At 38.5% G+C, this 25498-nt stretch overlaps 1 protein-coding gene across 1 annotated transcript in view; it reads right to left on the reverse strand.

The window, feature by feature from the left end:
* LOC115212116 overlaps positions 1-25498 on the reverse strand; it is a 798722-nt gene that overhangs the window by 16635 nt on the left and 756589 nt on the right. The window contains exons 30-38 of the mRNA XM_036503334.1: positions 25345-25404; positions 24521-24562; positions 23989-24030; positions 20645-20704; positions 19826-19867; positions 19294-19335; positions 11711-11752; positions 9986-10045; positions 5518-5577 (exon numbers count right to left, since the gene is read on the reverse strand). Of these exons, the coding sequence (XP_036359227.1) occupies positions 5518-5577; positions 9986-10045; positions 11711-11752; positions 19294-19335; positions 19826-19867; positions 20645-20704; positions 23989-24030; positions 24521-24562; positions 25345-25404 (450 nt within the window). The remainder of the gene's footprint in view (positions 1-5517; positions 5578-9985; positions 10046-11710; positions 11753-19293; positions 19336-19825; positions 19868-20644; positions 20705-23988; positions 24031-24520; positions 24563-25344; positions 25405-25498) is intronic.

Raw genomic sequence — 25498 nt, forward strand, 5'->3', positions numbered from 1 at the left:
GATAAATACGCGTGTGGTTCAATTGATTACATCCGACGTTATAATTCAAATGCCCCAACTAACAGCGCGCCAAATTTTCACGGAAAACAAATACAGCATTTAGAAATAAATGCAGCATAATTATAATTAATTAATAAGGGTGAGAGAATTAGATACTAATTTAATAGTATATCTATTCTACACCAAGTGGCCTAGTGCTCCGAGAAACCTGGATTATTATAATATTTTATAATATATTATAATATTTTTACAAAATAAATATAAGAGAGTGGTCACTATATGGCTCACTCTAGCACCAGTTAATCCAAAAGGTTTCAACCACAAAAATACATGTTTCCCATGAAAGTCAGTACGATTGTTAGCTCACACGGACAGGGCAAATAAAAAATAACAAAAATACAGATTATTTTGGGACAATTGTTTCGCTATTAATGAATTAAATGTAATATTACTTACAAAAAAATCCACTTGTAGCTCCTCAGCCAAAACTATCTGGATGAAATCCACTCAATCACACGCCAGATTTTACCATAACGATAAATACGCGTGTGGTTCAATTGATTACATCCGACGTTATAATTCAAATGCCCCAACTAACAGCGCGCCAAATTTTCACGGAAAACAAATACAGCATTTAGAAATAAATGCAGCATAATTATAATTAATTAATAAGGGTGAGAGAATTAGATACTAATTTAATAGTATATCTATTCTACACCAAGTGGCCTAGTGCTCCGAGAAACTTATATTTATTTTGTAAAAATATTATAATATATTATAAAATATTATAATAATCCAGGTTTCTCGGAGCACTAGGCCACTTGGTGTAGAATAGATATACTATTAAATTAGTATCTACTTCTCTCACCCTTATTAATTATTTATTATATAGAAACATATATTTCGAAACAAGTAATATTTAAATCCAATCAAAGTCCATGTTCAGTATATTTTCATCATCCTCTCATTCACATATTTGAAAAAGAAAAGTATAGTCTAATAAATACTTTTTGGTATGAACAAGAGGAAACAAAGAGTAATTTTGGTTAATATGTCATTTAAAATTAATGTTTGAGAAGAGGCTTCCTCAGTAAAGTGGCACAAAAATTGAATTCTACAAGTAAAATGCTAATAATATAAATGTAGTGCTTATTGAAGAGCTAACTGAACAAAATTTACTTCAATAGGATTTGATCACAGACTGTATTAAGATTAAATTCGATTCTACTAATATTTAGAACAGCATTGTACTATTTCTGTCACTTCAACATTTTACAGATATTTAAAGATGGTAATGTTACCATTATGAGAAATCATTCTCAAATATGTTTCCAGCAATAAGAGTCTTCCCAAGATTACTTTCTTGCTAGAGTTATCCATAAGCAGAAGTGATTTTGGATACTCAACAACAACAGCTGATAACATTCACAATTGCAAATCTCTTCAATACTTTGTGTCTCATGCACAGGCAAATATTTACTGAATTGAATATTAGTCATACAATTATTTGGCTTATTTGTATAAATAAAGCTTACAAAACATATGCTTATTAAATGCATTAATAAGGGTAAGGATTAATAAGAGGGTAAAATATCAGTGTTTCATTTGAATGTCTGCAAGAAGTATATTGTATATATGCAATGGAATTTTAACAATTTCAAGTTTTAACTTCCATCATATACATATATATATATGTATATATATGTGTGTGTATATAGATACATACATATATATATCTTTTCTCTCTTCAAAGAAAATATTCCTCTCAGTGTTCACTATTTTCCTCTTGTTCTTGTCTAACAATCCTCCATGTTTGCTTTCCTTGTATGTCTACACTATCCTGTTTCTGTTTCCAACTTTGATTCTCCATAAATCCAAACTTTATTTTGGTATTTATGGGAGCAACTGTCTTTGAAGACTCATATCATCATTGTTTGCCCGAAATGAGGAGTGGATAGACAGTCAATAACTGATGAAGGGTCGTTCTGTGTATTACTTGTACTCTTTTCCATTTTTCTCTTGTTTGCATATTTAACTAATTTGTTTATGTATTTCATGTTGTTTACAGGGAGCTCTGTAGTTATCATGGACTCACAAAAATACATAAATACTACCCTAACCCTCCTTCAAGACAATACCTACTATGAAAAAAATCAACAACTACAGTCAATCCAAGATAATGACCAAACTGTTTACCTTATCCAACAATTCCAACAAGGTTTAACACAAAAGGAGACAGACTACTTGATTAGATTTGACTGCAAAACCAGTAACTTCTATGGACTTCCCAAAATCCACAAAAGTAAGGCCATAAATGAAGCCTGTAACAAGTCAACCTCTAAAGTCATAAATATTCCACACCTGAGAGATCTCAAAATGAGACCAATTGTGGCTGGTCCCTCTTGTGACGTACTCTTCAAACCTATTCTCCAACATATACTGAGCTTTATACGGGATGATCTGGACTTTTTAAACCATCTCCTGAACAAAACCAGCAAAGACTCCCTCCTAGTTTCATTCGATGTAATAAACCTCTACACCTCGATTCCTCACAAATACGGAATAATAGCCATACAATACTGGCTGGAAAACTTCCCAAATGACATTCCTGACAGAATCAGAAAAGAATTCATCGTTGAAGGAATAAGGTTCATTCTAGAGAACAACTTTTTCAATTTCAATGATAACACTTATAGAAGAAAAATTGGGCATGGCGATGGGAACGAGGGTAGCGCTTATTTTGCCAACCTTGTCATAGCAAACTTGGAAGTCCAAATATATGAACACACTAGATTAAAATTTGGGGAAATTTCCAAAAATACTTACTTACCAACTGGAAACACTACCTAGATGACTTAATCAACAGCATTAACCACAATATCCAACTCACTATGGAATACAACCACCAACAACTACTCTTCCTGGATATCTTAATAATAAAGAGAGATACTGAGATTGAAACCGACATCTTCTTCAAACCAACAAACTCAAAACAATATCTTCTATTCTCCTCTTGCCACCCTGTATCAAATCCCGAAACCTGAAAAAAGCGACTCCAAGAACTTAAAACCTCATTACTAGATAGAAAATACCTGATGAGTCTAATCAAAAATGGAATAGAACATGCAAAAATGATAGACATCTAAGAGTTATGGAAAACAAGAAAACACCATGACACACTTAAAACTCTATCTTACATATCAGCACACAATCCAAGGACCAGGAAGCATATAACATCATCCACCAAAACATACCCATCTTTAAGAAGGACCCACGAATGAAAAAGGCACTAGAAACACATAGGATTATTAAAAGTAAGAGACAACCACTATCACTAAAAAAATTACTCACCAGCACCAATTTACCCATCAAAAATACAACGCCACAAGTCAAAAAATGCAACCGCCCTAACTGCGGAATTTGCACCTTTCCCTTAGAAGGTTCAACATACAAATTTAAGTCAAGTCTAACTTTTACAATAAAACATGACTTCACCTGTGCTTTAAAGAATTTAATCTATGTTCTTAAATGTGGAGGTTGTGGTGGAGACTAAAATGGTCAAAGAAGCTTAACTTTGAGGGATAGACTTACGGTGTACAGACAACAAATCTGGGACCTCACCACTTGGAAAACTCCCATTAACCAGACCCGTAGACAAAAACCCTAAATACCAAATCTTCCCTCTCTATCAATGCACTGGAAACACTTCAACCCAATTCTGTTTAAATAAGGAAAACATACTGATTAAAAAATATAAATCAAAGCTAAATATCCTTTAGAAAGAAGAAAAAGCACCCAAGTTCAACACAAAAAACAATAAACCAGGGTTTTGAAATTGCAGCTCCAAATCACCACACAAACACAAGATGCTGACATCACCCACCTCCAGTCCAATGAAATTTCACAAGCACCAGTTGCTGATGTCACATAATTCCAAACCAATCAAAACCGAACTCCAGTGAATACAACGAAAAGACCCTTTATGAGAACCATCCAACCAGAACGACTTATAACCGTATCCACATGGAAACCAACCAAGCAGAATGACAAGCTTGACCAGGGACAAAAAACGTCATCAATTTTTTAACAAATCAAAATCAGATCTGCTCACAGAAAAAAATTATAAATACATCTTTCCCTAAACATACCATTACAAGCGAAAGTGACTGTTTAAAGAAGATCTGATAAACCATAAACCAAATTTCCCTTGTTTTACTATTGTAATTCTCATACTTGTTTTTCACAGTATAACTTGTCGACCACCACTAAAATTAATGAACCTTGTACATTCTAACAAATTAATATACAGTTATAATTTCAAACTTACACCTTCTGTTTTGAACATGATAATTTATCAACATTGAAACTTATAACGATGTTTTTCTAATTTTACACCTACCCCTACTGGCAACAAAAGGTCTCTCCCTCAGAGCGAAAGGTAGATTGTATGATGCATGTGTGCGAACTGCCATGCTTCACGGTAATGAAACATGGGCAGTGACTGCAGAGGACATGCGTAGACTTGAAAGAAATGAAGCTAGCATGATCCGCTGGATGTGTAGTGTCAGTGTGCACGCAAGACAGAGTGTAAGCATCCTAAGAGAAATGCTGGATATAAGAAGCATCAGATGTGGTGTGCAAGAGCGACGCTTGCGATGGTGTGGTCATGTGCTGCGGATGGATGAAGAGAGATGTGTGAAGAAGTGCCACTCCCAAACAGTTGAAGGTATCAGGGGGAGAGGTAGACCCAGGAAGACATGGGATGAGGTAGTCAAGCATGACCTCAGAGCATTGGGCCTCACTGAGGCAATGGCGAAAGACCGAGATCTCTGGAGATATGCTGTGACTGCAAAGACCCGGGCTGCTTTCTGCAGCAATTCCACATACCCCCTACCCATTCAAAGTACCCCGGATCCCCAAAGTACCCCGGACCCAGTTGCCCCCGTGCCGCTGACACGTTAAAAGCTCGAACCGATCGCGACCAATGCCGGACCCCCCGGCCCCTGTGCAGGTGGCACGTAAAAAGCACCCAATCCACTCACGGAGTGGTTGGCGTTAGGAAGGGCATCCAGCCGTAGAAACTCTGCCAAATCAGACTGGAGCCTGGAGCGGCCCCTGGCTTCCCAGACCCCGGTCGAACCGTCCAACCCATGCTAGCGCGGAAAACGGACGTTAAACAATGATGATGATGATGATGAAACAAAAAATATTGTTGAAACTAGTTTGGTATATATGTAAATAAATGTATTTTAAACATTTACGACCTTTTGAAATTTAAGTGCATTTTCAACAACACATTTTCCTACATCGTTTTCCTATGTGGAAACACCACTCCCTCATTTGATATATATATATATATATATATATATATATATATATATACACACACACACACGTATACACACATAATAACAGATAAATTTAGAGAATAGTATATTTCATAATAGTTAGCTTTATAGTTCATTGAAGATAATTTCTAGGATCATGATGTCTGCTAAGAGTATCATTTGTACTTACCTCGTTTTTTCATTTCTATATAAATGTGCTCACTTACTTCACCATATTGTACTTCCACAGCTTCAAAAAAATACATTTAAAAAATTGGCATAATTATATTTTTACTGAAATGTATTGCCTGATAAATTTATTATGTATTGCCTAATAAATCTATTTGGAATAAACAAGAGGAAACAAAGAGTAATTTGGGTTAATATGCCATTTCAATATGAATGTCTGGAAAGAGGGTTCCTCAGTAAATAGCACTCAAAATTCTATTCTATGAGCAAGATGCTAATAATTATGTAAAAGTAGTACTGATTGGACAATATTTACTTCATTGTGATATAATCTCAGAATATACTGACACTAAATTTCATTCTGTCAATATTAGTACAGTATTGTACTATTTCTGTCACATCAATATCTTATTGATATTTAAAGGAGGGCATGTTACCATTAAGAGAAGCTATTCACAAATAAGTTTACAGAAATACATTTGTATTCAATATTAATTATATAATTATTTGGTTTATCTGTATAAATAAAACTTACAGCATATATACTTATAAACTGCATTATTAAGTGTAAGGCTCAAAAAAAGGTAAAATATCAAAGTTAATTAGGAATGTCTACAAGAAGTCTCTTGTACATGTTATGAAATTTTAACATTTTCAAAGGTTTTCTGGTGCAGTAAGAAGTTTACTCTCCAAACACCTGGTTCTGAGTTCAGTCCTACTGTGCATGGCAATAAGACATCTAGACAGTTTCAGCTGGTTATACTGAAGACTGCTCCAATCTGGCCAGCCCCAAGGGAAATCTAAGCTAAGAGCACTATTCTAGTATAGCTCTGGGCTTTGAGAGTGGATTTGGTACAGTGAAACTGAAGGAAACTTGTCATACATACACACGTGTATATATATATATATATATATATATATATATATATATATAAGACCAAAGTGTACGTGCACCACTATATGTATATAAAAAAAGAATACAAAGAATGGGATAATAACTCAACAGGTGACCACAAGGCATCCAGAGAGTTAGATGATACAAAAAGGGACAAGAAAAAACAAGGACGGGTCATTCTACATTTTCTTTCATCAGTCAAGATCCAGATTATCTTTGCAGTTTTGGCTGGTTATACTTGAGACTGGTCCAATTCGGCCAGCCCCAAGGAAAATCTAAGCTAAGAGCACTAGATTCCTTGGAAGAAAGCACCAAATGTATACAAAAACAAAGACAGAAAAAAACGGAGAAATGGTACACAAATACAAATGCAAACAACAGGACATTAACAACAGGTGTTTTTGAACTAAGGACGAATTAAATTAAGCTGGTGTGTGTGAAAGTGACATAAGAGGACATAAGAGTTGACAGGCATGGGAAGGAATATAGATGTTGTATGGATGGTCGTTGATCCAAGAAAGAAAAGTCAGGCTTGGCTGAGCATCGGTCACATGGAAGGAGAGGAGAGAGTTAGAGGCAGAGGGATAGAAGAATTAAGGAGGGACGAGAAAAAAAGAAAAGGGACAGAGTGAAGTGAAATAGGAGGGAAGGTGAGAACAAAGAGAAGGCCAGGAAATTTGAGAAAGGGGGAGCGAAAGAAAGAAGAGTAGAAAGAATGAAGTAAGTGTGAAGGGCTGAAAGAAAGAAAGAATAAAAGAATAAGAGAGTCGTACAAAATATATATATAAGAGACCAAAGTGTACATACGCCACTATATATATGTAAAAAAGAATGATTCAAATGATTCATCTTTGTTTTTTCTTGTCCCTTTTTGTATCATCTAACTGTCTGGATGTCTTGTTGTCACCTGTGCATTCTTGTCCCATTTCTTGTATTCTTTTTTATATACATATAGCAGCATACATACACCTTGGTTTCTTATATATATATATATATAAGAAACCAAGGTGTACGTATATATATATATATATATATATATATATATATATAAATTTTGTATGACTCTCTTCAGCCTCTTCACACTTCATTCTTTCCACTCTCCTTTCTTTTGCTCCCCCTCTCTCATATTTCCCGGCCTTCCCTTCCTTCTCATCTTCCCTCCTCTTTCATTTCACTCTGTCCCTTTTCTTTTCTTTTCATCTCTCCCTAATTCTTCTATCCCTCTGCCTCCACGTGACCAGTGTTCAGCCAAGCCTGACCTTTCTTTCTTGGTTCAACTACCATCTGTGCAACATCTATATTCCTTCTCAGGTCTGTCATCTCTTATGTCCCTGCCATAAGGCTTCACTTCCACACACACCAGCTTAATTTAATTCATTCTTAGTTGAAAGACACCTGTTGTTAATGTCCTGTTGTTTGCATTTGTAATTGTGTACCATTTCTCCATTTTTTTCTGTCCTTGTTTTTGTATATATTTGCTGCTTGCTTCCAAGGAATTTAGTGCTCTTAGCTTAGATTTTCCCTAGGGCAGGCCAAATTGGAGCAGTTTCGAGTATAACCAGCTGAAACTGCAAAGATAATCTAGATCTTGACTGATAAAAGAAAACTTCAAATGAGTCATCTTTGTTTTTTCTTGTCCCTTTTTGTATCATCTGTCTGGATAAATGTATGTATGTATGAATGTACATATATATGTATATATATATATATATAGCTTTGTACTGACTTTAATGGTTTCTTTTCCAAACTGTTAAGTTCCACAGATGTGAACAAACCAACAAGTGGTGGTGGGATCTGAACACAAAGACACACACATTCTTGTTGGGTTTGTTCATATCCGTGGAAATTAACAGTTTGGAAAAGGAAACCATTAAAGTCAGTACAAAGCTTTTTTTAAAGAATTGCTTATATACAGGAGTGGCTGTGTGGTAAGTAGCTTGCTAACCAACCACATGGTTCCGGGTTCAGTCCCACTGCGTGGCATCTTGGGCAAGTGTCTTCTGCTATAGCCCCGGGCCGACCAATGCCTTGTGAGTGGATTTGGTAGACGGAAACTGAAAGAAGCCTGTCGTATATATGTATATATATGTATATATGTGTGTTTGTGTGTCTGTGTTTGTCCCCCTAGCATTGTTTGACAACCGATGCTGGTGTGTTTACGTCCCTGTCACTTAGCGGTTCGGCAAAAAGAGACTGATAGAATAAGTACTGGGCTTATAAAAAGAATAAGTCCCGGGGTCGAGTTGCTCGACTAAAAGGCGATGCTCCAGCATGGCCGCAGTCAAATGACTGAAACAAGTAAAAGAGAAAAAAAAAAAAAAATACACTACATCAGGTTTCTTTGAAATGTTAATATAGCATCATCCATGTTTTTAAAAAATAATGATTATAATTCATGGCTATAAATAATATTTAAAATATTTTGTATTGTACTGAAACTACGAGAATACAGACCAACTAGACAAACTCACACATACACAAACACATATATACATAACTATGCATACATACATATATATATATATATATATATATATATATATATATATATATATATATATATATGTATGTATATATGTGTGTGTGTGTGTGTGTAAAGAAAACAGAAAATGGAGAAGTACTGATTAACAACAATTATTATTTATTAATTCAATGCAAATAGACTGCATCCCATCTAACAGATGTTTCTACTTCCAATGTTATATGGGATCGCCATTAATATTCAAAATATGTTAAAATATTAATCATATTTGGTAATAAAACCTATCCCAAACAAGAAACTTCATTAGAGTGAAAATAAATAGAGAAGAAGAGCATCGAGAAGAACAAGGGTAAAGTTGAATATGGTTGTAGCCCTTTACTTAACGGCCAAAGGAAGCACACAAGCAAAATGCTATGATTACAACCATATTCAACTTTACCTTTGTTCTTCTCTATTTATTCTTCACTATGATGAAGCTCCTTGTTTCAGATCAGTTTGATTACCAAATATGATTGATATTTTTTACATATTTTGAATATCAATGGCAACACCATATGACATTGGAGGCAGAAAAAGCTATTAGATTGGATGCAGTCTATGTGCATTGAATTAATAAATAATAATTGAAATAAGTCAATTGTTGTTAATCAATACTTCTCCATTTTCCGTTTACTTAAATTTTGATTCTTGATAAACCCATGTTTATCCTTGTCTTTACCTATAACTTATGAACATAATATGTTTGCTCATGTATGTCCAAAGTTAAATATAGGTAATATACCAGAAGTGTAATGGATACTTCCATCCCTTAAACGGTTATCTTAAACTCTAACTCAACTAGCCTATGTGTGTGTGTGTGTGTGTGTAAAGAGTAAATAGCATTGCTAGAAATAACATTTAAATTATGTTAGTACTGTGCTGACACTGTCATAAGAAATACTAATGAAATAGACTTAAACATTTTCACACACATACATGCATGTATGCATATATTAACAGACAAAAGTTCAAGAGTGACATTTTTCATGATTGTTAGCTTTCTATTTTTGTTCTAAGATTACGTTTTGTATTAACAATAGTGATAATACGTACCTAGCTTTTTCATGCATAGATATCTGGGATGACTCATTTCAGCATATTGATCTTCCACAGCTTCAAGAAATTACATAAAATAGGTATATTTATTGTTTGGAGGGGATGATTTAAATATATTGATATTGCACAGAAAGTAACTAAAAATATTGGAAAGCATATTGTATATTCCATATATACACACATATATTTAGAAACAAATAAATACTTGAATTCCAACCAAGCTGAATGTAGAGCAGGAATTCTTTATCCTCTCATTGATATGTTGGGAAAAAAAAAAAGAATTGTCTAATAAATTCATTTTCTATGAACTAAAGGAAACAAGAGTAATTCTGGTAAAATGTCATTTCAGAATTTGTGTTTGGAGGAAAAGTTCTTCAGTAAATTGGCATTCAAAATTTTATTCCATAATCAAACTGCTAATCTTATTAGAGCAATTATATAAAAGTGCATACAGGGTGGTTCACAAAATAAAATTTTCTCTTATATGCTTTGAGTTAGAAAGGTTTAGACCTAAATTAATTAATGCCAAGTTTATTAATTATACTATTTTATTAATTATACTATTTCTGCCAGTCAAAAGTTTAGTTGTTATTTAAAATTGATCATGTTACCATAAAAAGCCATTCCAAAGTATGGCTTGAGAAATAAGGTATTTTGCATAATTACTTTCAAGCTGAAGCTATCTGTGAACAACTGATTATAATGTGACATATTCACCATTGCAAATATCTTCCGTACTTTATGCCTCTTGCCTGAGTGAAATTAATTGAAATTAATCTTGCTTGAGTCAATTTAATGTGAATTATATCTTTGCTTGGTTGACTTGTACATCTAAGGCCTACAAGGAATATTTGTTGGCTGGATAATCAATGTGGGTAAATAATGTTGCAAATTTTGTGTAGAATTCTAATATTTTCCATGTTGTATTTAAGTATCTGCATACACATGTAATTAAAACATATATTTTACGCATAGGAAGAATGAGCAAATTTTTTGCTAACTTCACCAGAACTGATTGCAGTGACAGAGCTGAAAAATGAGTCGAAAACAAGCCAGCAGTCCTACCCCACCCCAGTATGTTCACAGCCTCTGACAGAAACTAAAATTACACGAAAAGATGAACTTGTTCTTTAATTATTGTAATTTTATTAGAGGATTGTTTAGATACATAGTATCAGGTTTCTTTGAAATGTCAACATAGGCATCGTCCATGTGTTTAAGAAATAAGAATAATATTTAAAATGTATTGTGTTCAATCTACGAGAATAAAGACTAATGGGATGGACTCAGACACATGCACACACATACACTCACACAAACACACACATACAAACATGCACACATACATGTGTGTGTGTATGTATGTGTCCATATATATATATCTATATATACAGAAGTATATGTGTGCTTTTATGTTCGTCTTCCACCACCACATGACAAGCAGTGTTAGTTTGTTCACATTCACACAACTTAGCGGTTTGGCAAAGGAAATCAATAGAATAAGTACTAAGCTTAAAAATAATAAGTATTTAGGTGGATATGTTGGACTAAACCCTTCAAGGTGGTGCCTTAGCATAGTTACAGTTCAATGGCTGAAACAAGTAAAAAATAAAAGACATACATTATGCTGCCTATACTACTCAAAGAAAGAATGAACCAAGATATTTGGTAACTCTTCCTCAAATGAAGGTAATTTTATAATTGAATTACTGATATACTTACTACCAGGTTTCTGTGAATAATTAATGTAAGCACCATCCATATCTTTAAGAAATTCAAAAAAAAAATAAACAGCAATGCTAGAAATAACATTTAGATTATGTTAGTGTTGTGCTCAAACACTCATAAGAAATACTTAAGAAATAGACTTAAACATTCTCACACAACATGCATGTATGCATATATTCTTTTGTTTTCTACTCTAGCCACAAGGCCTGAAATTTATGGGGAGGGGCTAGTTAATTACATTGACCCCAGTATGCTACTGGTACTTAATTTATCCATCCTAAAAGGATGAAAGGCAAAGTCAACCTCAGCAGAATGTGAACTCAGAACATAAAGACAAATGAAATACCATTGAGAATTTCGCACAGCATGCTAACATTTCTGCCAGTTCACCGCCTTACATGTATGCATATATTAAGAGACAAAAGATCAAGAGTGACATGTTTCATGATTGCTAGTTTTCATGATCCACTGAATGTGTAATGTCAGTGTACACACACGACAGAATGTGAGCGCCCTGAGAGAAATGTTGGACATAAAAAGCATCGGATGTGATGTGCAAGAGAGATGTTTGTGCTGGTATGGTCATGTACTATGGATGGATGAGGAGAGATATGTGAAGAAGTGTCACTCCCAAACTATTGAAGGAATCCAGGGTAGAGGTAGACCCAGGAGACATGGGATGAGGTGGTCAAGCATGACCTATGAATGTTGGGTCTCACAGGGGCAATGACAAAAGACCGAGACCTCTGGAGATATGCTGTGACTGCGAAGACCCAACAAAGTGAGTTCATGGTTGTATCCTACACCAGCATCACATAACCAGCCCCAGCCCATTCAAAATACCTTGGATCACAGGATGGCCTGTTGTGCTTACCTTCGATTGTAGGGCGGCCTACTGTGCTTGAAGAGACCTATTGTGTCAAGTACATCAACATCAAAATAAAAATCAAATGGAAATTGTAGTTGTGATACCCATGCCGGTGGCACGTTAAAAGCACCATACAAATATGGCTGGTGCCAGTGCCACCTTGACTGGCTTCCATGATGGTGGCATGTCAAATGCACCAACCGATCGTGGCTGCTGCCAGCTTCCTCTGGTCCCTGTGTCAGTGGCACCTAAAAAGCACCCACTACACTCAAAGAGTGGTTGGCGTTATGTAGGACATCCAGCTGTAGAAACACTGCCAGATTAGACTGGAGCCTGGTGCAGCCACCTGCTTCCCAGACCCTGGTCTAACCGTCCAACCCATGTTACCCTGGAAAACTGATGTTAAACAATGATGATGATGATCTTCTTCTAAGATTATGTTATGTATTATCAATAGTGATTATACTTACCTGGCTTTTTTATGCATAAATATTTGGGATGATTCATTTCAGCATAATGATCTTCCACAGCTTCATGAAATTGCATAAAATAGGTATATTTATTGTTTGGAGAAGAGAATGTAAATATATTGATATTGCGCAGAAAGTAACTAAAAATATTGGAAAACATATTGTGTATTTCATATATCATCATCATCATCATCATCATCGTTTAACGTCCGTTTTCCGCGCTAGCACGGGTTGGACGGTTCGACCGGGGTCTGGGGAGCCAGGGGCTGCCCCAGGCTCCAGTCTGATCTGGCAGTGTTTCTACAGCTGGATGCCCTTCCTAACGCCAACCACTCCGCGAGTGTAGTGGGTGCTTTTTACGTGCCACCTGCACAGGTGCCAGAGGGGTCTGGCATCGGCCACGATCAGTTGGGGCTTTTTTTTTTTTTTTTTTTTTTTTTGTGCTACCGGCACAGAAGCCAGTCAAGGCCGTGCTGGCATCGGTCACATTCGGATGTTGCTTTTTATGTGCTACCGGCACAGAACCCATTCGAGGCGGGGTTGGCATCGGTCACGTTCGGATGGTGCCTTTTATGTGCCACCGGCACAGAAGCCAGTGGAGGCTGCACTGGCGACGCCCACGTTCAGATGGTGCTTTTTATGTGTCACCGTCACAGGTGTCACAGCTACTACTATTTCCATTGATATTTGGTTCGATGTTCATGTACATGCACATGCACTTGACTCAACAGGTCTCCTCAAGCACAGCGCACAGCGAGATGTTCCGGGATCCCACAATCGGTTGGTGCTTTTTAAGCCAGTCAGGGCGGTGCTGGCATCGGCCACGTTCGGGCATTGCTTTTTATGTGCCACTGGCACAGAAGCAATTCGAGGCAGGGTTGTCGCTTTTTATGTGCCACCGGCACAGAAGCCATTCGAGGCAGGGTTGGCATCGGTCACGTTCGGATAGTGCTTTTTATGTGCCACCGGCACAGAAGCCAGTGGAGGCTGCACTGGCAACGGCCACGTTCGGATGGTGCTTTTTATGTGTCACCGGCACAGGTATCACAACTACTGTTTCCATTGATATTTGGTTCGATATTCATGTGCCACCAACACGGACGCCATTCGAGGCGGGGGTTGAGGTATCACAACTACTGTTTCCATTGATATTTGGTTCGATATTCATGTGCCACCGGCACAGAAGCCAGTCGGGGTGGTGCTGGCATCGGCCACGTTCGGATGTTGCTTTTTATGTGCCACCGGCACAGAACCCATTCGAGGCGGGATTGGTATCGGTCACGTTCGGATAGTGCTTTTTATGTGCCACCGGCACAGAAGCCAGTGGAGGCTGCACTGGCAACGGCCACGTTCGGATGGTGCTTTTTATGTGTCACCAGCACAGGTATCACAACTACTGTTTCCATTGATATTTGGTTCGATATTCATGTGCCACCGACACGGAAGCCATTTGAGGCGGGGGTTGAAGTATCACAACTACTGTTTCCATTGATATTTGGTTCGATATTCATGTGCCACCGGCGCAGAAGCCAGTCGGGGCGGTGCTGGCATCGGCCACGTTCGGATGTTGCATTTTATGTGCCACCGGCACAGAACCCATTCAAGGCGGGGTTGGTATCGGTCACGTTCGGATGGTGCTTTTTATGTGCCTCCGGCACAGAAGCCAGTGGAGGCTGCACTGGCGACAGCCACGTTCAGATAGTGCTTTTTTATGTGTCACCGGCACAGGTATCACAACTACTACTGTTTCCATTGATATTTGGTTCGATGTTCATGTACATGCACTTGACTCAACAGGTCTCCTCAAGCACAGCGAGATGTTCCGGGATCCCACGATCGGTTGGTGCTTTTTAAGCCAGTCGGGGCGGTGCTGGCATCGGCCACGTTCGGACGTTGCTTTTTATGTGCCACCGGCACAGAAGCCATTCGAGGCGGGGTTGGCATCGGTCACGTTCGGATGGTGCTTTTTATGTGCCACCGGCACAGAGCCAGTGGAGGCTGCACTGGCAACGGCCACGTTCGGATGGTGCTTTTTATGTGTCATAGGTATCACAACTACTGTTTCCATTGATATTTGGTTCGATATTCATGTGCCACCAGCACGGAAGCCATTCGAGGCGGGGTTGAGGTATCGCAACTACTGTTTCCATTGATATTTGGTTCGATATTCATGTGCCACCAGCACAGAAGCCAGTGGAGGCTGCACTGGCAACGGCCTCGTTCGGACGGTGCTTTATATGTGTCACCGGCACAGGTATCACAACTACTGTTTCCATTGATATTTGGTTTGATATTCATGTGCCACCGGCACAGAAGCCATTCGAGGCGGGGTTGGCATCGGTCACGTTCGGATGGTGCTTTTTATGTGCCACCGGCACAGAAGCCAGTGGAAGCTGCACTGGCGATGGCCACGATCAGATGGTGCTTTCTATGTGTCACCGGCACAGGTATCACAACTACTGTTTCCATTGATATTTGGTTTGATATTCATGTGCCACCGGCACAGAAGCCATTCGAAGCGGGGTTGGCATCGGTCACGTTCGGATGGTGCTTTTTATGTGCCACCGGCACAGAAGCCAGTGGAGGCTGCACTGGCGACGGCCACGATCAGATGGTGCTTTCTATGTGTCACCGGCACAGGTATCACAACTACTGTTTCCATTGATATTTGGTTCGATGTTCATGTATATGCACTTGACTCGACAGGTCTCCTCAAGCACAGCGAGATGTTCCGGAATCCAAGGTACTTTGGATGGGCAGGGGGTATGCGTAACTGGTGCCAGGAGCATCCCGGGTCTTAGTAGTCACAGCACATCTCCAGAGGTCTCGGTCCTTCGCCATTGCCTCAGTGAGGCCCAACACTCTGAGGTCATGCTTGACTACCTCATCCCATGTCTTCCTGGGTCTACCTCTCCCCCTGATTCCTTCAACTGTTCGGGAGTGGCACTTCTTCACACATCTCTCCTCATCCATCCGCAGTACATGACCATACCATCGCAAGCGTCGCTCTTGCACACCGCATCTGATGCTTCTTATGCCTAGCATTTCTCTCAGGGTGCTTACACTCTGTCGTGCATTCACACTGACATTACACATCCAGCGGATCATGCTAGCTTCATTTCTTTCAAGTCCACGCATGTCCTCTGCAGTCACGGCCCATGTTTCACTGCCGTGAAGCATGGCAGTTCGCACACATGCATCATACAATCTACCTTTCACTCTGAGTGAGAGACCCTTTGTCGCCAGTAGGGGTAGGAGCTTTCTAAACTTTGCCCAGGCTATTCGTATTCTAGTGGTGACACTCTCTGAGCATCCACCCCCACTACTAACTTGGTCACCCAGGTAGCGAAAACTATCAACTACTTCTAGTTTATCCCCCTGGAGTGTGATGGAATCAGTTTTTTGAGTGTCTGTGGTGTCTATTGTCCCTTTGCATCTGCCGCACATGAAAGCTATCTTATCAGTTAATTTCCCTTTGATGTTGCTGCACCTCTTATGCGTCCATAGCTTAAACTGGGTGCATCTTATGGAGTTTCTACCTACACCTTTCCTACAGCTTGAGCAGGGCCATCTGCCCGATGGGGGGTGTACTGAGTTCGCCTTTCTGCATACTATAACTTTGGTCTTCGCTACATTTACTCTAAGGCCCTTAGATTCTAACCCTTGTTTCCACATCCGAAATTTCTTTTTTAGTTCCGGTAGTGATTCTGCTATGAGGGCCAGGTCATCAGCATAGAGGAGCTCCCAGGGGCAACCTGTTTTGAATTCCTCTGTTATTGCCTGGAGGACTATGATGAATAAAAGGGGGCTGAGGGCTGAGCCCTGATGTACACCTACTTTTACCCGGAATTCTTCACTATATTCGTTGCCAATCCTAACCTTGCTGACAGCCTCTCTGTATAGAGCCTGTACAGCCCTTATTAGCCATTCGTCAATCAACAGTTTCCGCATCGACCACCAGATAAGGGATCGGGGAACCCTGTCGAAGGCTTTCTCCAAGTCCACAAAAGCTATGTAGAGGGGTTTATCTTTAGCTAGGTACTTCTCCTGCAGCTGTCGGACCAGAAATATGGCATCAGTGGTGCTTCTACCTGGCACAAAACCGAACTGCATTCATCTAAGCAAATTCTCTCCCTAATGAGATGGGTTATGACCCTCTCTGTGGTCTTCATCACCTGATCCAACAGTTTAATACCCCTGTAGTTATTTCTATCTAGAGCATCGCCCTTACCCTTGTAGCAGTTGACTATGGTGCTGCTACGCCAGTCATTGGGTATGACTCCATTGTGAACTACCTGGTTAACAATACGGGTGACAAGGCCATAGCCCACATAACCAGCTGTTTTAAGCATCTCAGCAGTGATTCTTGATGGGCCGGGGGCTTTACCCGGTTACATATCCTTAATTGCTTTATCTACTAGGGAGCCGTCTATTCGGATAGCTGGTCCCTCTACTGGGTCAACATTTGGCAGGCTCTCCTCCTCCCATTCATTCTCCTCATTCAGCAGTCTTTCATAATGGCTTCTCCAAGCCTCTTTCTTTTCACCAACATTAAAGGCAAGTGCCCCATCATCCATGCGGACACATTTCTCTCCTGTAACATCACTATTTTCTCTCACACACTGTCTAGCAATACGAAATACCTCAGTTCTTTGGTCCTCACGTCGCTGGACATTGGCAAACTTCTTCTTTTCTGCTATATCTTTGGCTATGTATACCTGCCGCCCGGCCTCCCTTTGGCTACTTGGTACGGTTCCCTGCTACCCCCATCCCTCCAGGCTCTCCAGGCCTGTTTCTTAGAACTAATGGCTTTGTCTACTGCACTATTCCACCACCATGTAACTCTAGGTCTGGAAGGAACTTTGCACCATCCACAGACTTGGTCTGTGGCACTCAGCAAGCTGTCCCGTAGGAATTTCCAGCTACCTTCTATGTCCGACGTCTGTAGCTCCTCCTCCCTCTCATCAAATTTCTTGATGAGGATGTCCCTAAATCTCTGACCATGTGAAGGGTTCTTTAGCTTCCAAATCCTTCTTTTCTGGATTGGTCTGTTTCTTGGAGTTCTTCTGGCCTCAAGCCTAAAGTCACTAATTATTAGCCTATGCTGAGGAATACACTCTTCACCCGGGAGGGTCTTTGTATTTAAGAGCGACCCTGCATCCCGCTGTCTGGTGAGGATGAAGTCTATTTGGCTAGCGGAGTCCCCTGACTAATAGGTTATAAGGTGGCAGTCAGGCTTCCTGAAGTTAGTGTTGCAGATTAAAAGGTTACATATACACATATATTTAGAAACAAATAAATACTTGAATTCCAACCAAGCTGAATGTAGAGCATGAATTCTTTATCCTCTCTTTGATATATCAGGGTAAAAAAACCAGAATTGTCTAATAAATTCAATTTGTATGAACTAACAGAAACAATAGAAATTCTGGTAAGATGTCATTTCGGAATTTGTGTTTGGAGAGAAAGTTCTTCAGTAAATTAGCCTTCAAGATTTTATTCCATAATCAAACTGCTAATTTTATTAGAGTAATTATATAAAAGTACTTACAGGGTGATTCACAGGATAAAATTTACTCTTATGTGTTTTGAGTTAGAAAAAGGTGTGGACCTAAATTAATTAATGCCAAGTAATTAATTTATTGGTTTTACTATTTCTGCCAGTCAAAAGTTAAGTTGATATCTGAAATTAATCATGTTACCATAAAAGCCATCCCAAGGTATGGCTTGAGAAATAAGATATTTTGCATAATTACTTTCAAGCTAGAGCTGTCTAAAAACAACTGATTATAATGTGTCATATTCACCATTGCAAATCTCTTCCATATTTTATGTGTCTTGCCTGAATAAATATCTAGTGAATTTATTGTAAATTATATATTTACTTGGTTTACTAGTACAGCTAAGGCTTACAAAGCATATTCATGGGTTTGATTATTAATGAGGATTAATAAAAGTACAAATTTTGTGTAGAATTTTAATATCTTTAATGTTGTACTTAAGTATATGCATATGCATATTATTTAACTATATATTTCACACAAAGGAAGAACAAGCCAAAATTTTTTTTATAATTTCACCAGAACTGATTTCAGTGATAGGGCTGGGAAATGAGTCTAAAACAAACAAATAACCCCACCCGTTTTGTCACAGCCCCTGACAGAAACTAAAATAAAATAAAAGGGTGAACTTGTGCTTTAATTAGTGTAATTGTATTAAAGGATTGTTTATACACTTACTATCAGGTCTCCTTGAAATGTTACCATAAGCATCATCCATCTCTTTAAGAAATAAAAATAATGAATGTAATATATAGCTATAAATAATATTTAAAATATATTGTATTGTGTTGAATCTTACAGAATAAAGACTAATGAGATAGACTCAAACACATGCACACACACACACGCTCACACACGCACATACATCTATACATACATACGTGTGTGTGTGTATGTATGTATGTATTTATATATACACAAGAATATGTGTGTCTTTGCGTTCATCTCCAGCCATCACTTGACAGTCATAGTTAGTTCACATCCACTGAACTTAGTGGTTTGGCACAGGAAATCAACAGAATAAGTACTAAGTTTAAAAATAAGTATTTTCATGGATTTGTTAGACTAAACCCTTCAAGGTAGTGCCCACAGTCCAATGGGTGAAACAAAACAAATATAAATGTCATATGTGAAGCTGCCTAAACCAAGATATTTGCTAACTCTTGCACTAATGAATGTAATTTTATTAATGAATTTCTTATATACTTACTACCAGGTATCTGTGAATCATTAACGTAAGCACCATCCATATCTTTAAGAAATTAAAAAAAAAGAATAAATAGCATAGCTATAAATAACATTTAAGTGATGTTAGTACTGTGCCAAATCTGCCATAATGCTAGAGAAATAGACTTAAACATTTTCACACACACTCTGCTTTGGACACTAAACTCTGCTTGCGAAGACTTGTTGAGGCAAGTGAAATCGAAATCAAATTCAATAACTGGCTTCCGTGCTAGTGGAGTGCTAAGAGTACCATACGAGTGAGATCATAGCCAGAACAACAAGCTGGCCTCCGTGCCGATGGCATGTTAAAAACACCATTCGAGCGTGATCGTTACCTGCGTCGCCTTATTGCACTTGTGCTGGTGGCTCGTGAAAAGACATTCGAGCAAGGTTGTTGGCAGTACTGCTGGACTGGCTCCTGTGCAGGTGGCACATAAAAAGCACCATTTGAGCATGGCTGTTGCCAGTACCGCCTGATCGACCCTCATGCCAGTGGCACGTAAGAGCATCCACTACACGCTTGGAGTGGTTGGTGTTAAGAAGGGCATCCAGCTGTAGAAACTCTGCCAGATCAGATTGGAGTCTGGTGCAGCCATCTGGTTTGCCAGACCTCAGTCAAATCGTCCAACCCATTCTAGCATGGAAAGCGGACGTTAAACGATGATGACGCTAATGATAATACATGTATGTATGCATATATCAAGAGCCAAAAGTTTGAGAGTGACATGTTTCATGATTGTTAGCTTTCTGTTTTTGTTATCCTATGATCATGCTATGTACTTCCAATATTGATTATACTTACCTGGCTGTTTCATGCATAAATATCTGGGATCACTAATTTCTGTGCACTGTTCTTCCACAGCTTCAAAAAATTACATAAAAATAGGTATATTTATTGTTTGGAGAGTATGATTTAAATAAACTGATATTGCATAGAAAGTAACTAAAAATATAGGAAAACATACTGCATATTTCACATATATACATGTATATTTAGACAAAAATAAATATTTGAATTCGAACTCAGCTGAATGTAGGGTATGAGTTCTTTATCCTCTCATTGATGTACAGGGAAAAAGAAAAGAACTGCCTAATAAATTAACTTTGTATGAACAACAGGCAATAAAAGTAATTTTGGTAAAATTGCATTTCAGAATTTGTGTTTGGAGAGACAGTTCTTCAGTAAATTGGCCTTCAAAATTTTATTCCATATTGAAACTGCTAATTTTATTAGAGAAATTATATAAAAGTACTAATGGCGTGGTTCACAGTTTAAAATTGGCTCTTAAGTGATTTGATCTCAGAATATTTTGGTTTTATATTAATTAATGCCAAGTAATTCCACAGAATACAGTCTAACTAAATAGATTCACACACACACATGCACACAGACACACACACACATAACAATACATACATCATCATCATCATCGTTTAATGCCCGTTTTCCATGATGGCTTGAGTTCTTCAGTTTGATTGAGGACTGGCAAGCCAGGAGCCACACCAGGTTCCAATCTGATCTGGCAGTGTTTCTACAGCTGGATGCCCTTCCTAATGCCAACCACTCCTAGAGTGTAGCGGATGCTTTTTACATGCCACTAGCATGGGAGCCAGTTAGGCGCAGCTGGCTTTGGCCACATTCAGATGGTACTTTTTATGTGCTATGGCTTTTTATGTGCTACTAGTCGGGACGGGGAGGCTGGCATCAAACATGTTTGGATGGTGCTTTTTACATGCCACCAGCTTGGAAAGCCAGTCAGGCAGTACTGGCAATGACCCACGCATGCATGGTACATATTGCATGCCACCAGTATGGGAGCCAGTCAGGTAGCACTGGCATCTGCCACAACTACAATTCGATTTGATTATATTTTGATTTTACTTGACTCAATAGGTCTCCTCAAGCGCAGAATGTTGCTTGACAATTCAAAGGTACTTTTTAAATGGGCTGGTTATGCAACACTGGTGTAGGCTACAGCTGTGATCTCACTTTACTTACTGGGTCTTCTCAGTAATAGCATACCTCCAGAGGTCTCAGTCTATTGTCATTGCCTCTGTGAGGCCCAACGTTCGAAGGTCATGCTTCACCCTAATCACATTTTATGTCTTACTGAGTCTCCTTCTTCCATGGGTTCCTTCCACTGTTAGGGAGTGACACTTCTTCACACAGTTCTCCTCATCTGTATGCAGCACATGACCATACCAGCACAGTCATCTCTCTTGCACTCTATGTCCAATGCTTATGTCCATTTCTCTCAGGGCACTTACACTCTGTACTGTGTGCACATTGACATTACACATCAAGTGGATCCAACTAGCTTTATTTCTTTCAAGCCTATGCATGTCTTCAGCAGTCATGGCCCATGTTTCACTGTTATTTAGCATGGCAGTTCACACGCATGCATCATACAATCTACCTTTCACTCTGAGTGAGAAATCCTTTGTCACCAGTAGAGGTAGGAGCTTTCTGAACTTTGCCCAGGCTATTCTTATTCTAGTGGCAATGCTCTCTGAACATCTACCCCCACTGCAGACTAAGTAATGGAAGCTATCAACTATTGAGTTGATGCATAATTATTGCGGCTTTTTTCAAGAAATTTTATTCAACAAAAACAATAATAACATGTAACAAAAACATCTTTAAATGATTATTCCAGAGCATATTCACTATCTACTTCAATTACTGCTTCCCATTTGCTTGGCAGACTGTCAGACTGTCATTTAAAGATGTTTTTGTTAAATATTATTATTTTTGTTGAATAAAATTTGTCGAAAAAATGCCGCAATAATTATGCACCGACCCATTATTTCTAGTTTTTCCCCCTGTCATGTGATGGAATCAGTCTTATGAGCATCTGCAGGGTTTATTGCCCCTGTGCACACAAAAGCTATCTTCCTGGTTAACATACCTTTGATGTGCTGCACCACTTATGCATCCATAGCTTACACTGTGTACATCTTATAGAGTTTCTACCTACACCTTTTATACACACCGGGCAGGGCCACCTACCTGAAGGGGTATGTGATGTGTTCGCCTTCATATGTAATAGGACTTTGGTCTTTGTGACATTGACTCTAAGGCCCTTCAATTCTAAACCTTGCTTCCACATCTGAAATTTCTTCTCTAGTTCTGGTAGTGATCCTGCTATGAAAGCAAGGTCATCAGCATAGAGGATCTCCCACTGTTATTGCCTGGAGGACTATGATGAATAAGAAGGGGGATGAGGACTGATCCTTGGTGAACCCCTACTTCTACCTGGAATTCTTTACTATACTCATTGCCGACTCTTATCTTACTAACAACATCCCTGTACAAGACCTGTATAGCTCTTATTAACCACTCGTCTATCCCCAGTTTCTGCATTGCTCACCAGATAAAGGCTTGAGGGAATCCGTCAAAGGCTTTCTGCAAGTCAACAAAAGCCAAGTATAGGGTTTATCTTTGGTTAGGTATTACTCCTATTGTTGCTGTACCAGGTATATAGCATCAGTGGTGCTTCTACCTGACACAAAACAGAATTGCATCTCATCTAAGCAGACTCTCTTCCTAATTAGTTAGGCTATGATCCTCTCTGTGACCTTCATAACCTGATCCAGCAGTTTGATATCCCTGTAGTTATTTCTATCTAAAGCATCACCTTTACATTTGTAGCAGCTGACTATGGTGCTGCTATGCCATTAATTAGGTATGACGTCTTTGTGAATTACCTGGTTTACAATACGGGTGACTAGGCCATGACCCACACCACCAGATATTTTAAACATATATTTTAAGATATAATGTGCATTATATCTTTGCTTGGTTTACTGGTACAGCTAAGGCTTACAAAGACGATGTATTGGCTGGATTATTAATGAAGATGAATAAAGATGTAAATTATGTGTATAATTCTAAATATTTTCAATTTTGCATTTAAGTACATGCATACGAATCTTCTTAAGCCATACAGAAAGTAAGAACAAACCAAAATTTTTGTTAACTTCCCCAGAACTGATTTCAGTGATAGGGCTGGGAAATGAGTCTAAAACAAACAAATAACCCCACCCCGTTTTGTCACAGCCCCTGACAGAAACTAAAATAAAATAAAAGGGTGAACTTGTGCTTTAATTAGTGTAATTGTATTAAAGGATTGTTTATACACTTACTATCAGGTCTCCTTGAAATGTTACCATAAGCATCATCCATCTCTTTAAGAAATAAAAATAATGAATGTAATATATAGCTATAAATAATATTTAAAATATATTGTATTGTGTTGAATCTTACAGAATAAAGACTAATGAGATAGACTCAAACACATGCACACACACACACGCTCACACACGCACATACATCTATACATACATACATACGTGTGTGTGTGTATGTATGTATTTATATATACACAAGAATATGTGTGTCTTTGCGTTCATCTCCAGCCATCACTTGACAGTCATAGTTAGTTCACATCCACTGAACTTAGTGGTTTGGCACAGGAAATCAACAGAATAAGTACTAAGTTTAAAAATAAGTATTTTCATGGATTTGTTAGACTAAACCCTTCAAGGTAGTGCCCACAGTCCAATGGGTGAAACAAAACAAATATAAATGTCATATGTGAAGCTGCCTAAACCAAGATATTTGCTAACTCTTGCACTAATGAATGTAATTTTATTAATGAATTTCTTATATACTTACTACCAGGTATCTGTGAATCATTAACGTAAGCACCATCCATATCTTTAAGAAATTAAAAAAAAAGAATAAATAGCATAGCTATAAATAACATTTAAGTGACGTTAGTACTGTGCCAAATCTGCCATAATAAATGCTAGAGAAATTGACTTAAACAATTTCACACACACTCTGCTTTGGACACTAAACTCTGCTTGCGAAGACTTGTTGAGGCAAGTGAAATGAAAATCAAAATCGATGACTGGCTTCCGTGCTAGTGGAGTGCTAAGAGTACCATACGAGTGAGATCGTAGCCAGAACAACAAGCTGGCCTCCGTGCCGATGGCATGTTAAAAACACCATTCGAGCGTGATCGTTACCTGCATCACCTTACTAGCACTTGTGCTGGTGGCTTGTGAAAAGACATTCGAGCAAGGTTGTTGGCAGTACTGCTGGACTGGCTCCTGTGCAGGTGGCACATAAAAAGCACCATTTGAGCATGGCTGTTGCCAGTACCGCCTGATCGACCCTCATGCCAGTGGCACGTAAAAGCATCCACTACACGCTCGGAGTGGTTGGTGTTAAGAAGGGCATCCAGCTGTAGAAACTCTGCCAGATCAGATTGGAGTCTGGTGCAGCCATCTGGTTTGCCAGCCCTCAGTCAAATCGTCCAACCCATTCTAGCATGGAAAGCGGACATTAAACGATGATGATGCTAATGATAATACATGTATGTATGCATATATCAAGAGCCAAAAGTTTGAGAGTGACATGTTTCATGATTGTTAGCTTTCTATTTTTGTTATCCTATGATCATGCTATGTACTTCCAATATTGTTTATACTTACGTGGCTGTTTCATGCATAAATATCTGGGATCACTAATTTCTGTGCACTGTTCTTCCACAGCTTCAAAAAATTACATAAAAATAGGTATATTTATTGTTTGGAGAGTATGATTTAAATAAACTGATATTGCATAGAAAGTAACTAAAAATATAGG

This window comes from Octopus sinensis, linkage group LG5 (genome assembly GCF_006345805.1).
Source record: "Octopus sinensis linkage group LG5, ASM634580v1, whole genome shotgun sequence".
Classification (NCBI taxonomy): Eukaryota; Metazoa; Mollusca; class Cephalopoda; order Octopoda; family Octopodidae; genus Octopus; species Octopus sinensis.